The 14,707-nt window shown below is 54.1% G+C and overlaps 3 protein-coding genes across 3 annotated transcripts; 2 read left to right on the forward strand and 1 right to left on the reverse strand.

Moving 5' to 3' along the window:
- Window positions 1-314: 314 nt before the first annotated feature.
- BDP81DRAFT_32877 (uncharacterized protein) lies at window positions 315-3,009 on the forward strand. The gene is made up of 2 exons (XM_060585247.1): window positions 315-337; window positions 404-3,009. Exon 2 carries the CDS (start codon window positions 746-748, stop codon window positions 2,906-2,908), a length of 2,163 nt encoding a protein of 720 aa, XP_060444651.1. The 5' UTR covers window positions 315-337; window positions 404-745; the 3' UTR covers window positions 2,909-3,009.
- A 2,531-nt stretch (window positions 3,010-5,540) lies between these two features.
- Window positions 5,541-7,340, reverse strand: BDP81DRAFT_321005 (uncharacterized protein; the record flags this gene model as incomplete). The annotated part of the gene is made up of 3 exons (XM_060584575.1): window positions 5,541-5,642; window positions 5,695-6,594; window positions 6,645-7,340. The coding sequence occupies 3 exons, from the start codon at window positions 7,338-7,340 to the stop codon at window positions 5,541-5,543; spliced, it is 1,698 nt and encodes a 565-aa protein (XP_060444652.1).
- A 5,016-nt stretch (window positions 7,341-12,356) lies between these two features.
- On the forward strand, window positions 12,357-14,466 carry BDP81DRAFT_375259 (major facilitator superfamily transporter). The gene is made up of 2 exons (XM_060586713.1): window positions 12,357-13,394; window positions 13,459-14,466. The coding sequence occupies exons 1-2, from the start codon at window positions 12,440-12,442 to the stop codon at window positions 14,184-14,186; spliced, it is 1,683 nt and encodes a 560-aa protein (XP_060444653.1). The 5' UTR covers window positions 12,357-12,439; the 3' UTR covers window positions 14,187-14,466.
- The last annotated feature ends 241 nt before the right edge of the window (window positions 14,467-14,707 follow it).

A 14,707-nucleotide genomic window follows, 5' to 3' on the forward strand; every position in this document is an offset into this window, starting at 1 on the left:
TCCCTCCGGAGAAGTATCCCCCCTCGAGAAGAATTGTACTTTTGAAAGGCACAAAGGCCAGTAATAGCAACCGACAGACACAGCCAATGGCTGAATACCAAAATAACGGGAGCCGGGCAGCGAGCAACCCCCGGCCGGACTGACAAGACACGACTCTGCAGCCTCCGCTCTCACGCAGTTTGCCTGCACGACCAGACAGGGGCCAGTTTGGCTTTTTGCACCGCCGCAACATGCATACACAGCACCGCAACGCACCACACACACACACACACACACACACACACACACACACACACGACCACTTCCATTACCACCCTCCACCTGTCATTGTCCATGGGTAAGTAGATCTGCCCATCCAAGCTGATAGTCTCCCTGACTAACAGCCCCAATCCGACCATGATAGGTACTGTATTGGTACGGGCACAATCATCAGCTGGTCCAAGATAGCCCCGACTCGCTTGCTTTTGTTTGTCCTACACGCAGATCCAGAACAACATACATACAAGCCAGCCCTCGGCCTCTGCCCATGTCTCCAGATGGCATCCATTACTCCTTTCCCCTTTGTCCTTGGGCTCGTTCCCCCGGTCATGGATCTCCTTCCCAGTCACGTCACTCGCTAAGCACTGCAAGATATTCCTCCCCTCCCCTTCGTATTTTCATATATGGCATGTACTAGACGTGGTGAACCCATACTGTCCTTGAACTGCTGCATGAATCCCCTTTGTACGCCCAAGTCTTCGACAGGATGTCTCGGTCGAGCTTCAGCATACGGAGGCTCATCTCACCTCGCCGCTCTCAGACGATAGATGAGCGCCGTCGTTCCGGAGACTCTGTTGGAAGCGAGGATATTTCACTGTTCAAGTCTCGAAGGAAACAACAAAAATCAAAGTCTTGGGCGCCGGCCAGACGCCCATCCAATCCTAAGCCCAGAAGACCCTCGAGGGAGGAGACCCTCGTACGAAGGACACAAAGCATCAAGAGGATACCAGCAGAAAGCCCATCTTGCCCACAGGGATCACCACATTCGTCGTCGAGTTCTTTGTGCAGTTGCGAGTGTCATACAGACACCGCCTCGACCAACACCAGCTATGGCACTCTTTGTTCCCGTCGACTCCAAGAGAGGCCCTCTCGATCAACGGCCCCGAAACGTCTCGCGGAGCGTCGACACCTCTGCATCTCTCCTCTATCACCACCTCCTAGCAGAAAGCCCAGACCGATGTCGACAGAAGCGGACATCAAGGCTCAAGAAGCTGGCGACATAGAACTATCAGAACATCCCGCACTAAGAGAGACCATGACCCCTCCACCTACCCCAGAAGACGACGGTTTGGACCGCTGGTCCCTCAACGTTCAGGAGCTCATCCGAGAAACCGACGAAGCCTTCAAGGCCGTAGGAACAGCCATCGAAGAGGCGAAGATGGCCGTGTCGACTTTTCCGTCACATATCAAGACCGGGTCCGCGTCTTCGTCACCAACACCCCCTCCTAACATGGCGAAGCCCGACTCACCAAGCCTTCCACTCTTGAGGCTACAATCTCGAAACAGCACACCAGCGCTGCCACCTCCATCATCGAGCACTTCGGTATCATCTGCCTCAAAGCCCAGAAGAAAAAAGTCAAAGAAGTCCAAACGGGTCAAGATGAGATGCAAGAAGTCTGCCCGGTGGCAACTGGGAGAGGATGTAGCCGACATCCTCACCGGACAATTCTTCCGTAAAGTAGAAGTCGATGAGCTTCTTACACCAGACCGCCTCCATGCGCTACGAATGGAGAGGGAGTCTCAAGGACAACCGCGCCGATCAAGCGATACTCTAAGGACTGTTAGCACCGATGGAAGCGAGACGCCGGTTGAGCCTTTTCACCTCCAAGACCTCCTTTCTCGGATTGGAGCAGCCGGGGCAAAGACCTCCGTGACACCTTCTGAAGCCATGACTCCACCCGAGCTTCTCGACCCAAGTATACTACGAGACTTGCCCTTTAGAGAAAAGTCGCCGCGGAGGAAGAAGCCTGTTACCAAGGATGAGTACGAGGCGGAGGATCCGACGCAAGTCGTTCCTCCTCCACCAGCAAAGAACCCGGCAAGGTTTCTGCCTAGACCGCAGGCGCCGCTGTTACCAACGATTCCCGAAGTCGTCGTCACCACACCCGACGTGGGAGGACATTCGACAAAGCACAGCAACAGGACTCCACGAACTTTCGCGCCCGTGGATGAAGACGACTTTATCTTTTTCCAATCAACGCCGTTCACCTTCAATCACTCTGCGTTCAAACATGGCAACATACGCTTTCCCAAGTCAGAAGTGGTCAAGGGGCTGAAAATCGACCCCGATGACACGCTAGACTGGACGGCCTTTCAGATGGCCATCCTCGGTGGCGCGGGCGACCTCTTCTCAGATCCCGCGGACTTTTCACAGAGGACAGAGGCCGAAGAGACCGCCGACCTGGCAGCGTGGTTCGACGACTTCGGCTTCGACAGCCACGGCCGCCTGCTCACCAGCGACGCCGATGAGTCGACGAGCCGGCTGCAGCTTAGGTCCCGCGCGTCTACTCTAGATTGCTCGCCAAGGTCCTTTGGCAGAGTCGCGCCACGGGACAGCGACCTGCCCATCCCCGTGAAGGCCGAGCACCCCACTGGGTTCTGGAACGAAGGCAACGTCAACGTGTCCAAGTTTTTGACACAAGGGTGCAACATTCGACGGTGGACGATGGAGGGGCAGCAGCAGCACCCAAAGCGGCAGAACCGCGAGAGCATCGGGAGCCTGCCGCCTAGTCCGATGATGGATCTAGTCATGATGAGGGGCTCTGATGGGGAGCCCGAGGTGGTGCCTATGGGGTATAATCTGGGACACGACCTCGGGGACTTCCTGCGATGGGAGGCGGAGAATGTCTATGCTACGGGCGTTTACTGAGCGGTATTGGCTCGCGTGGATTTATGATTAAAATAAAAATTGAATAACTACCTAGGTATCTAGTATTGTAATGTTACAATCAACTCAGATGGCGCGTCAACTCTTTCTCTCTATCTCCCTCTGATACTGTCTGTATCCCACGAAGTTCGACACGTCCTTCTGCCTAGCCAAACCAGCGGAGCGGACTTCTGTCAAACAGGCACCAACAGTCCAACATCGCAACGTCGCAACGAGATGGGTATTTCGGATCCTCTAGGGCTGACTTGCATGCAGTTACAGTGCCGCCGCTCTCCCACCCCTCATAGGTGCAGCTTCCAACACGGGCCCCCGCCCTGAGCCGGATAGTGGACCCTCCCTCGCCGCAGCGAACGCCGCAGCGAACGCCGGCCCCCATGGCAGACACCCACGCATCCCCCACCACCACCACGGATCGCCCCGGCTTGATCCGCCCGCACCATCCATGGATGTTTTTTTTTTTCTTTTTTTTTCTCGCGTGCGCCGTCGCCTGTCCCGCCAGGGTCGCGCTGAACCTTAACGGAAAAGGGACAACCAAAAAGCGCAACGACTCTCAACTTGCATATCAGCTCCAGCCTCTTTCCAGACGACCCACGATATTTTCGGCCAGAGAGACCACCCCCACAAACCGTTCACCGAGTTTACGTACTCCGTACCTTGCATAGCATCGCATCGCATCCCGTTGCAGAAATCCCGCCTCGTGCTGCACTATTCAGGCCTGTCGTCGTCTTTCAGCTGTACCCTGTGCCGCGAACTCACCCTGACGGACTCATCCGACGCTCACTCCATCACTCATTACACTCCACGACTCTAGGCTATCAACCATCGCCTCTTACGAACTGTCATTCCTCCCGAATACAACGCTCCCGAAATCTCAACCCCGGGACGTCAATCTACTACCCTTCATTCCGAAGAAAGGATCGAGGCAGACACCCCTCCTCCCGCTAGGCTACAGCTCCATCATCCACCGGCATCACATCACTCATCACATCTTACCTTATCCCATCACATCCCATCACACACACACACCCTAAATCACCCTAAATCACCTCCCGCCCCCACAATCCCGCACCCAACTCAAACAGGGTGCCTGTCACTCACTCACTCACTCACTTACTCGCCCCTTTGATCCCCCCGCTTCGCGCATCACCGGTCAACACCTACCGCCACACGCACACAAAGAAAGGCCGCGCAGAACAGCAGCAGAAAAACACCGGCCCCATCTTACACACACACACACACAAACTATGCTCCGCCGCCCCGCAACAACCCTCGCCATAACGGCAGAGGACATCGCCTCCTACGAAGACCGCCGTGCCCGCGAAGCCATCGTCCGAGAACGGCAGGTCCTCGTCCAGGCCCAGCAACAAGCCCAGCAGCAACAGCAACAGCGACACCAAGCCGTCCTGGCCGCGCAACAGCAGCAGCACCCCTTCTCCTCACCCGTACCGCAACAGCAATCGTCGCCGCAGCATCCCCAGCAGCAGAGGTACACGCAAGCCCAGATCCACCAGCTGCAACAGATGCAACGCCTCCAGCAACAGCAACAGATGCAGCAGCAGCAGCAGCAGCAGCAGCGACAGGGCCTAGACGACGAAAGTATGCTCACGGCGGACGTGGATGTGGACGAGAGCTTGGAGTACGACGAGGTGCAGCAGCGGGAGCTGCTTCGGAGGCAGCAGGAGATGATGAGGGCGCAGAGGGGCCAGGGAGGGCGCGGCGGCAGCGGGGTGCAGACTACACCTACGCCGGGGGATGGGGGCCGTGGGGGACGGACGAGGGAGGAGAGGATCGGTGTTGGGCGGCGTGGGAGGTAGAGACTTATGAAAGGATATCGCCGAGGATTGGTGACATACGGTACATTTCATCGTTGTTGGATAGGAGAACGGTTGGCGCTTTGGAATGTTATTTTCCGCGGACACGCCTTTCCATGTGGTTTGTCATGTTGGTTTCCGCGACGTTCATTTGGGACTAGAATCATGGAGAACTTGGAACGTCACGCTCGGGATACGTCTCGGGCAAAATATGTTCATCTGTAATTTTCTGAGGGATCTCAGTCTTCTGGATGGTAAGAAAAAGTAACCCCTACATCAAACTCATGCGCATCATCGTCAAGTCGTGCCCGGTGATCTAAGACCAACCCTTTCCCAGCATACCTAGCCCGTTCAAATCAATTTGCTCAAGAAAGACGAAAAGAAATACACCAAGACAAATTCCACGCTTCTCGCTTGCAGTTGAAAGATAATGAACAAAATGAAGATATAAACGAGCGCTTGATAATTTGAAAGAAATCTCCCCTTAACCCAGAACCGAGAGAGAAAACAACATCTGTCTTTTGGAAAACCAACACCGCGCGGGAGACGGAGCCTCCAGAGGCCGCCTCTCGGATGATGTACACCGTACCAAATGCAACTTTGGCCGTAACAGTCGTATGTAGAAACGTGAAAGAAGTTCTGTACAGTTTGAAGTCCAAGAAAATTGTGTAAGTCGCTGACGCTGGCGCTGCAAAAGTATGTGAATCGAACGAAGGAGATGGAAAGATGGAAACAGTCGCTTGGTCTCGTCTCGCTGGAGGAAGGAAATGACCGTTTCATCTCGTCTGTATGTATGTGTGTGATCAGAAGGGCATACCAAGCAAAGCGTCCGCCCCAGAAGATGAATGGACTCCGGATCTGCGGTCTCGCTCGATCTCTCGGGATGGAGAAGATATATCGTGCATCTGTCAAGTTTTAGCATTCGTCATCGCCGTCGAGACATGATCTACTACTTACGTTGTAGAAGACGTTGGCTTGCCTAATACCAGCAACCTCTGCCAGATATTTAAGACGACCCCTCAAGAACCTTCTCTGTCTGGGAGTCGCAAAGTCGCTGCTGCAGGCCGTGACCATGGGCCACAAGACCATCAGTCCAGCAGCACCCTTCAAAGGGTCATCTGGCTTGGTGTTGCCGCATGGGAACTGAGCCATAACCACGCCGTAGCCATTCCACCTGCAAAAGAAAGGGGTCGAAGCGATGGTATCTTCGATTCGCAGGATAGCCGAGCGTTTCAGCTCTTCATACTCCTCGCCCATCCGGTAGTCGTCGGGAGACACAAGCCAGGCCATGCACCGCAGAATGGTCGTGGTGAGCATCAGATGGCAGCACCAGGTGGCGACGTGCAAGATTGCGAGAGGCAAGTTGAAGAATCCGTACACAGGCCCTGGGAAAGTGTACGTCGTATCGAGTTCGTCGTCGGATCGCTCCAGTATCCACTCCACGGTATCGACTTTCCACTGCGGGCTTGGTTCGTTGTTGAGTTTGCGAAATTTGGCCTCCAACGCCTGAGCACGCTTGAGAGCATCGAGAACCTTCTGGATTGTCTCCGGATTGCGGTCCCCCGCTCCGAGAACTCGATCGACGTCTTGCCGAATCTGACTGCTCTGGATGTCCATGCTAGCAATAGCATGCTGCATCCGACCCCGGCATTCGTGGTGCAGAAGCCATGTGAATTCGGACACCTCAGGGGAGTTTGGGAGACAGTGAATAGAGAGGCACTGGTTTCGGGTAATTGCAAACATCTCTTCGCCTTCCGGTGTCTCGAGTCCCTTTTGGCCCCGGAGTTTGACAATGATTGCCGCACCTTTCATGTGGTTCGTGTACTCGGCGATAGAGTCTCGAGAAGATGTTAAAATCTGTCACTTGTTAGCTCGTAGTTCTCAAAAGTTCAGATCAACAGACTTACCTCGTAGAAGGCCAACATCAGGACGGCCCCTAGAGTTTGGTCATTGAGCACCTCTCCAGGGTCCATTATAGCTTTGTTGACGGCCCGAACCGCCCGTAGATAGTGACCTTGTGCGTGAAACAGAGCAGCACTGGCATTGACCGTACGCCGGCCGGCCAATGCAGCCAGAGAGACAGCCTTGTAAGCCTGAGAGAGACATTTGGAGACGTTCGTTCCGCTGAGGAACCGAGGAAGGAAGCGGTAGTACCCTCGGGCCGTGGGCGTAAACGGGACAATGATGAATTCCGAAAGGAAGTAGCAAGAGGCCTGCTCATCCAGCGAATTGAACATAGACGCTGGAATGTCTTCGTCTTCTTCGGTTGTATCGTCGTCATTGTAGTAAGGGAAAGCGGCGGGATTCGAGTAATCGAACGTTTTGTATTTCGGACCAGCAACCGTCTTCAAGCACTGCTTGTTGCAAACGGGCGCAATGTCTTTGCCTTCCTCGTCGGAACTCTCCTCGCCTCTCGACTTTTTGAACCTCTTGATGGTCGCTTGCGTTTCGTCGCGAATGTTGGCCTCGAACGGATCTCGGTAACCTGGACATTGCCGCCGCGACTTCTTGCACCTCATGCAGAACGGCTTCCCCTCATCGCACTTGATCCTCCTGGCTCTACACAGCTTGCAGCCGCCCGAAGGCTTTCCCGTGTTCACCATAATCGTATTGGGCAGTGTTGGCACTGCAAAGCAGGTTTGTAGAACAAGGCGTAGGAGGTCGTTCCGAAGGGGGGCTGTGAGGGGTCAAGCTCTTTTTCACAAGTTTTCGGAACAAAAGCATAAGTTCCCGAGGCCGATTGTAGAGTCACATACGAGAGAAGACAACAGAGAAAGTGAGCGGGATAGAGGGGTAGAAGCTCCTATGTCATAGCGAAGAACCACATTTCCTTCATTGAATACGGGTCCTCTAAGGCTGAGTCAACATGCTGTATGCCTGCTCGGAAAAAGAACAGCGGAAGGGCTGGATCACCGATGGGACGCTCTACGAAACTCTGTGGCAGCAACTCGACGCGCTGGCGAATAACAAGAGTTCGAAATGATCAAACGGTACCGCGCCGTTGGTGGAGGACGATCTCGGTAGTCTTAACATTGGGCAGCTTGTAGCCTATGCTGTCTGGTCTTTCGGAAGGTTTGTTTCATGCACTGCTAAGCCCTGACGATTCGTCGATGATGGTGATCAAGGGTGGCCCCATCCGCTCGTGCGTACATTGTTTGAGACGGCAAACGAAATGTACCGTGAGAGGGTAACAACGGCTGGGGTCCTTGTGTTGATCATGTAGGGAAGAACCCGGCTCTTCGGCAAGCCGGTCGATGGATGGCACCTCAGACAGGTGTCAGGGACTGCGTGTGCGTATGTGCGCTGCATCGTGGTGGTGGCCTTGTAGGACACTTTCACCAACTGCCGTGCGAAAGGTTTGCGTGACGGGCCACTAGAAAGCCGTTGAGAGTACTGTCAATCTAAACAATCAAACGTAAATGGTTCATACCAAGAAGTCGGCAGAGTCTGATCGCCATGACGCGCCGCCGCTGGTATCGACTACCGCTGACCATGATGCAAGGGTTCTTGCTCTGGCATACTGCACTCGGCTCCGGCTCCGACCCCGGCTCGAGAATGGAAGCAGGTTGAAGTAACGGCAGATCCATTCGTCATCGTGGCTGATGGGATCGTTTCATCCGATCGTGGACCTCCCAAAGAGGAAATTCGGTCGTGGGTGTCGGCCTTTACGGGAAATTCCAGAAGTGAATCTAGTGATGGAAACGGGCTCCAACCCAATTATTGAAGTCCGTCGAATGACACAGAAACCCGTTCGGCATCTTGCGTGGTGATCATTGTCCAGTCTGAGCAGCGCCCTAACAGAACGTCGACGCGTTCACTCGATCCACACTAATACGTCGACTTGGTCTGGCAAAATCGATTACGGCGATGCCCGAAAGAGATTTCTCTTAGTCTATCAAGAGTCGTGAGGGATGTGACACTGGTGTTGCGTTTTGATTGTCTTGGGCAAGTATGGACGGATGTTGAAGTTCCCAGTCGAGATCCACTGAGGTATATGTACGGAGTACATGACCGACCAGCTTGCTTATATAAGTGGCACTAGTGGAAGCGAGGACGATCCATTTGACGTTCTCTCAGCTTTAGTGGACCTCCACGATGATCTACCAGTTCTCCACTTCAACGTCGGGGAAGCGGCGAGCTTATTTCTGACTTCAACGAACTGTCACCTTTCATCCATTTCATCCATTTCATCCATTTCAATGGTCACCAGCCTGACGGTGCACTTGGATAGTCTCACAGACTGACATGCATCAAAATATGCACTGATGCGGCAACTCTCTTTATCCCGTATTCCGTATTCGGGGCTGTCAACCTGTCTACGCCGTTTGACATCTATACGCTATTGGTTTCTTACCTGAGGGTCCGAGGGCGACTTTGGCGGATCTTCAATGCGCTCTTTTTTTCATCAACCAAGTGTAGCGAGGAATTGGATAATGTGATCAAGTTGGCGGACACACTATCGAAACCCTGAATGGGATGAGGCCCGGTCTGCAAGCACCGTCAAAGCCTTCTAGCTGCATTGCAATATGGGCCTTGAGTGCGGCTGTGATCCGCCAGTCTAGACAGCTGTAGTCTCAAAGTCTACATATCGACAGGAACACGGCGCCAAGACATCTATCAAATTCGTTCCGAGAAACCCGCAAACGAACGACCCGCCGGCGGGGTTCAAGGCCTCTGATGCTCAAGTCCTTCTTTCAGCTGTCGTTGTCAATCTGTCAGGGTCATCGATGTTTACGAGGATGCGCAAGTTTACCAGGAATTCCCGGGCTTAGGGGTCCATGGCAGCCTTCTCCGGATCCTGTCGAACCGACCTTTCGACGCATATTTCCAACTGAAAAACCGCGTCGATGGGTTACGAAGGAAACCGAGCATCTCAGTTCAGAATTGCGCAGTTTCTTCGCCTAGTATGAAGCTTGTCAAAATAAGCGCAGAGTGAGCTCCCATGGAATGTGATTGCGCTCTCAGAAATTGATATTCGAGGGCGTGGCTGGGTCTTCCTTGTGTCAAAACTTCGGGAGTTGCCCATTTGACTTGACTTGCCAAAACGCCGCTGGGATGCGCGGAGAATTTCGCCCAGACAACTTTCTCTCTGACAAGTTTGACACTTAGTTTTTGCCCTCTGTTGCCTCTGTGGCTCTCGGCAATTTACCTTTGATTATACTTTCCCCCATAAATCGGACGATCCTACTAGGATAACCAAGGCGGCTCAACCTCCACAAAACATCTCTCCAGCTTGGCACGGGCTGTTAGTGCCATGCTAAGGAGGGGCCCCAGTCCCCGCGGTCTGCCGCTGCGCGCTGGGGTGGATTAGCTATACGCTAATCAAACCCTTAACAACGCACATTTTCCCCTCGAATCGAGCCGACGATTATTCAACCTAACGAGCCGCCGTCGACTCGAATTCGCCTTCCGCAGGCTAGACGAAGTCTTCCTGGTAGGGCAGGGAGCAGAGGTTCCATCTAGCCTCCCGAAGGAGACGGGCGACTTTCTTTCCCGGCGCAAGTGGCGCTTCCGGGCCCAAGTTGAACATCACCGACCGACTTTTCGACTTCGCTCTCTCAGCACCTTTGCCCCTTAAACGATCGAAGACTCCCTCGAAGACACGAAACGACCATTGGGTAGCGATGTATAGCCACGGCTATATACAGCTATGCTCGTTACAGAACCTAACAGCAAGCCCTACAACCTAGTCTTACGAGGTTTTGCCCCTTGTGGTTTCCCTTGTGGCGGTATTACCTATTACGATATACTCCGGACGGTTACTGGAACTTTGTGTAAACCAGAAGCCTGCGGGCTCTGGGTCGAAGGATAGGAGATACTGGCGGAATTGCGTTCTAGGGACGACCATAGCACTGTCTCGGGCAAGCCAGCGGCACCCAGAGACAGGTTAAACACATAGTTGCCTTTGGGCACGATTTGGAGGACGAGCTGGACTGTATCTAGTGATAGCTATAGGCCTACGGCCCTCCACGCCATATACCCTTCGGGAGGTCTGCCGCAAGGGCGTTAAAATACAACAACAACAACAACAACAACCAAGGCGGCTCAAAAAGAGCTCTGGGGAAATATGCCAGTTCGTCAACAAATCAAATCTACGGCAATGAGGCTAGCGACCTGTCTTCTCTTCCGAACGAACATCACTCGCCTGCTTGGCACGATGAAGATATACCATCGCTTTCGTCGTTACCCGGCTTGTGTTAGAGGAGCGTTGCCCATCAGGTTCCAAGGCTGTCGAGAACACACAGCCAGTCAGGACAAGCCGTTCGGGATTTGGGCAACTTTCACAGCGGGCGCTCACTATCCCAGTCTTTCGGGTAAACGGCTGCCTGGCTGGCAGGGTGATCCCATTGACTTTCCGGACAAGCGAGCCTTGACATTGTCGACCAATTCCGATCTCCGAAAACGAGCTTTGAGCGCTCATGTCATTGTTGAAGCTTCGAGAACTGCTGTCTCGGTGTCACTTGTGCAAGCGCGGCATCTGTCGCCCAGTCACTACATCGGCCATCATTTGTGAGAGGAACCCATCTTGTTTGGTGAATTTTTCAACTTTCGGCTACTCGGTGAATTCTTCTTGTTCCTGAAAAGCCCGAGCTGGGACAGCTTGATGCAAATCCCGATTTCTGATCTGGCAGACCAATCATCTTTCATGACCGTGCTGGTTCGGAGATAGCCGGCCACAAGCCGGACGTGTACACGCCTCAAAGTCGCCTGGGCGCAGAAGATCAGGAGGTAAATCAGCACCACCCGAGCTCTTCTTCGCCCAAAAGACCGACACGAAGAACTCACGAGATGTTGCGGATAAGACTCGGGTGGGGCCGGATGCGAAGACGATTGAGCAAGTCTGACTTACAAGTTACGAGAGCATCCGACGCGCCACCTCAAATGTTGCTTGGGATGTTGGAAGCAGTGGATCGGAATCACTTTCAATGGCGCAACTCCGCTGATCATTCGCAGATCTTATCTCGTCCATTACCTCAAGACTCTTCTGTCCCTTCTCAATCGTTTACTAATGTACCCGTATGGGAAAAGAACATATGAGCACCATGACCTTAAGGTGCTGGCCAGTGCACCGAATCCTTCGGCCGGGTTAGGCCCCACAACGCCCCGAACGTTATGCCGGTCAGCCTCCCGCTCCCTTCGGCATAACATTTCGGCCGACTCAACCCGGTGCACCCCAATAGCACGTCTAGACGAAGAAAACTTGCGCAAGCAAACATCGCAATTTCCTCTAAGCCGGTTCTTAATCCGGTCGTACGTAACCAGTCGGACTACCCTCGTGTCTTGCGGACTTGGCTCGTCGGCGGCGGACTATGACTTGCTGGGACTTTGCGTACCGTAGGTGGTGAATCAGGACTTTTGTAATGATAGGGCGACCGGCTCGCACTCGGTCGCCCATGATGCCATTCACGGCGCCCTGCCAACGTGCCCTCGACGGTGGTTGAGCCGCACCGGCGTAAGGCTTACCAACGGAGCGGGCCTGTTGGGTGAAATGTCTCTTGTGACCGACTTAGCCTTGGCTTGGGCATAGTGAATGCCATATAAGGCTATGAAAAAGGCCCGTCACTGATTCACGAGATGGTTGAAGAGGACTCATCTTACTATCACAGTTCAAAACAAGGAAATATACCACTGGTTGAACACAAATTAGATCCAGTCTTGACCCTCTTTACCCCCAATCTTGAACACAATCACCCTTCTATAAATGACTACAACACAAACAGAAACACCAGCAGTGGTGCTGGAGAAACAAACCACACAAATCGACCAAAATGGCAAAGTCGTCTTCAAACCCTCAAGGGAGTTCCTCCTCGCCTTCGGCGCCCTCTGCGCCGTCGCACTAGCCGTCGCCTTTGACGCAACAACCCTATCCGTCGCTCTACCAACAATGAGCCTCGCCCTCGGCGGAACCGCCCTCGAAGCCTTCTGGTCCGGCACGAGTTTCCTCCTGGCGAGCGCCGTCCTACAGCCCACTGTCGCCGGGCTGAGTAGCATTTTTGGGCGGAAGGCCCTCGTCTACGTCTCGGCCGCCTTCTTCGCCGCGGGCTCCATCGTCGGCGCCGTTGCCAGCAACTTCTACGTCGTCATCGCGGGGCGGGCCATCCAGGGCGTTGGCGGCGGCGGGATCCTCGCCCTCACCGAGGTCATCATCACGGACCTCGTCCCGCTCGCGGTGCGGGGCCAGTGGTTTTCCCTGCTGTCGGTCGTCTGGTCCGTCGGTACCGTCACGGGGCCCCTGATCGGCGCTGGGTTCGCGCAGAATATCTCCTGGCGGTGGATATTCTGGATCAACCTCCCCATCATTGCCATTGGCGTGGTCATGATTTTCTTTTTCCTCAAGCAAGCTAAAGTGCCGGGCCAGATAGGCACCAAGCTCAAGAGGGTCGACTGGCTCGGTAGCTTCCTGTTCACGGCGGGTTCGACGAGTTTCCTGTTTGGTATCTCGACAGGCGGTGTCATGTACGAGTGGACTTCCTTCAGGTGTCTGCTGCCGATGATCCTGGGTGTCTTCGTTCTTGTGGCCTTTGGGATCTGGGAGCTTAAGTTTGCGCAGGAGCCCATGATCGACAAGGGTATCTTTAGCAACTGGACCATGGTCGCCAACTACATCATGACTGTCTTCCATGGCATGGTTCTCTGGTCGATTCTCTACTTCCTTGGTAAGCCTTCTCCTGGCAGCCTCAACACTTTGGAGACCCTTCACAGCTAACTTACACCTCGTAGTCCTCTACTACCAAGCCGTCAAGGACTACTCCGTCGTCATCTCCGCCGTCGGCGCCCTCCCAGAAAGTCTAACAGTCGCACCATCCGCCATGGCGGTCGGCCTCATCGCCGGCGTCACAGGCCGGTACCGCTGGTCCTTGTGGGCCGGCTGGGCCCTGACGACCCTCGGCGCAGGCCTCATGTGCCTCATGCGTCCCGGCACCACCGTCCCCGCCTGGATCTGGCTCAACATCCCCATCGGCATCGGCACGGGCATGCTCTTCCCCGCCATGGCGCTCTCGATCCAAGCCGCCTGCGAACCCGCCCTCAACGGGCAAGCCGCCGCCTTTTACTCGTTCCTGCGCACCTTTGGGCAATCCGTTGGCGTTGCCGTCTCGGGCGTCATTTTCCAGAATGCGTTTCGGAATAGGTTGCTCGATATCCCCTCGCTGGCGGATGTTGCGGAGGAGTACTCGCGTGACGCGACGATTGTGGTGGAGGTGATTAAGCGGATGCCAAAGGGCGACCCTACGAGGACGGAGCTGGTGGAGGCGTATTGCGATGCGCTACGGGCGATTTGGATCAGCTTGATTGCGTTTGGCGGGTTTTGCATGCTCATCAGCGTGACGGTAAAGAAGTACAGCTTGGACCAGGAGCATGTTACGCAGCAAGGGCTGGTCACGAGCGACGACACAAGTAAGGAAGATGAGGAGAGCCAAGGGGGGATCTGGAAAGGGGGCAGAAGGTGAGATCTTGAGATGGGTTTGGTCCCCAAGAAAGGGGTGCTGGAAGTTTTTTCTATATGGGTTCTACCAGTTTGGGAGCTGGATATCGCCTCTCCTTTCACTTACTTAATCTCTTTGAAGGTTGAATATTAGACATCACCAGAGTTGGGCCATGGTTATCAGAGTTCTAGAGATTTGGGTATAGCCTTGATCCTAGAGAGGATATGTCTTAGATCTTTCACATCATACTTCTTCTACGTAATACCTAATGAGAGAGTGAGTAGAAGTACTCTGCTTCACCCCGTCTCACGGACGTACTACGATACCACCTTCCAAACCTTTGAGCGCCCCCTTGGTCACAATGGACCCGCGTCCCCCGATCGTAAGAAGCTTCTCCGAGCGCAAAAGAGGGCTCATATCCAACTTTGTGCCCTATTTCCTTCCACCTCTCGAATTTGATCTCCCTTTTACTTGTCCACTTCACCACTCTCCTCTTCACCTTCAGAAAAGGGCAGCAGTGGTGATCCAAGCACCAACTCGAAGCT

The sequence above is a fragment of the Colletotrichum phormii genome (genome assembly GCF_030913505.1).
Source record: "Colletotrichum phormii strain CBS 102054 chromosome Unknown BDP81scaffold_11, whole genome shotgun sequence".
NCBI lineage: Eukaryota > Fungi > Ascomycota > Sordariomycetes > Glomerellales > Glomerellaceae > Colletotrichum > Colletotrichum phormii.

Excerpts from the sequence above, each read along its gene's own strand:
- BDP81DRAFT_32877 (XM_060585247.1), top strand. The coding sequence starts at position 746 with ATGTCTCGGTCGAGCTTCAGCATACGGAGGCTCATCTCACCTCGCCGC.
- BDP81DRAFT_375259 (XM_060586713.1), top strand. The coding sequence starts at position 12,440 with ATGACTACAACACAAACAGAAACACCAGCAGTGGTGCTGGAGAAACAA. Across the intron at positions 13,395-13,458 it reads GTCGATTCTCTACTTCCTTG|TCCTCTACTACCAAGCCGTC; the intron begins GTAAGCCTTCTC and ends TACACCTCGTAG.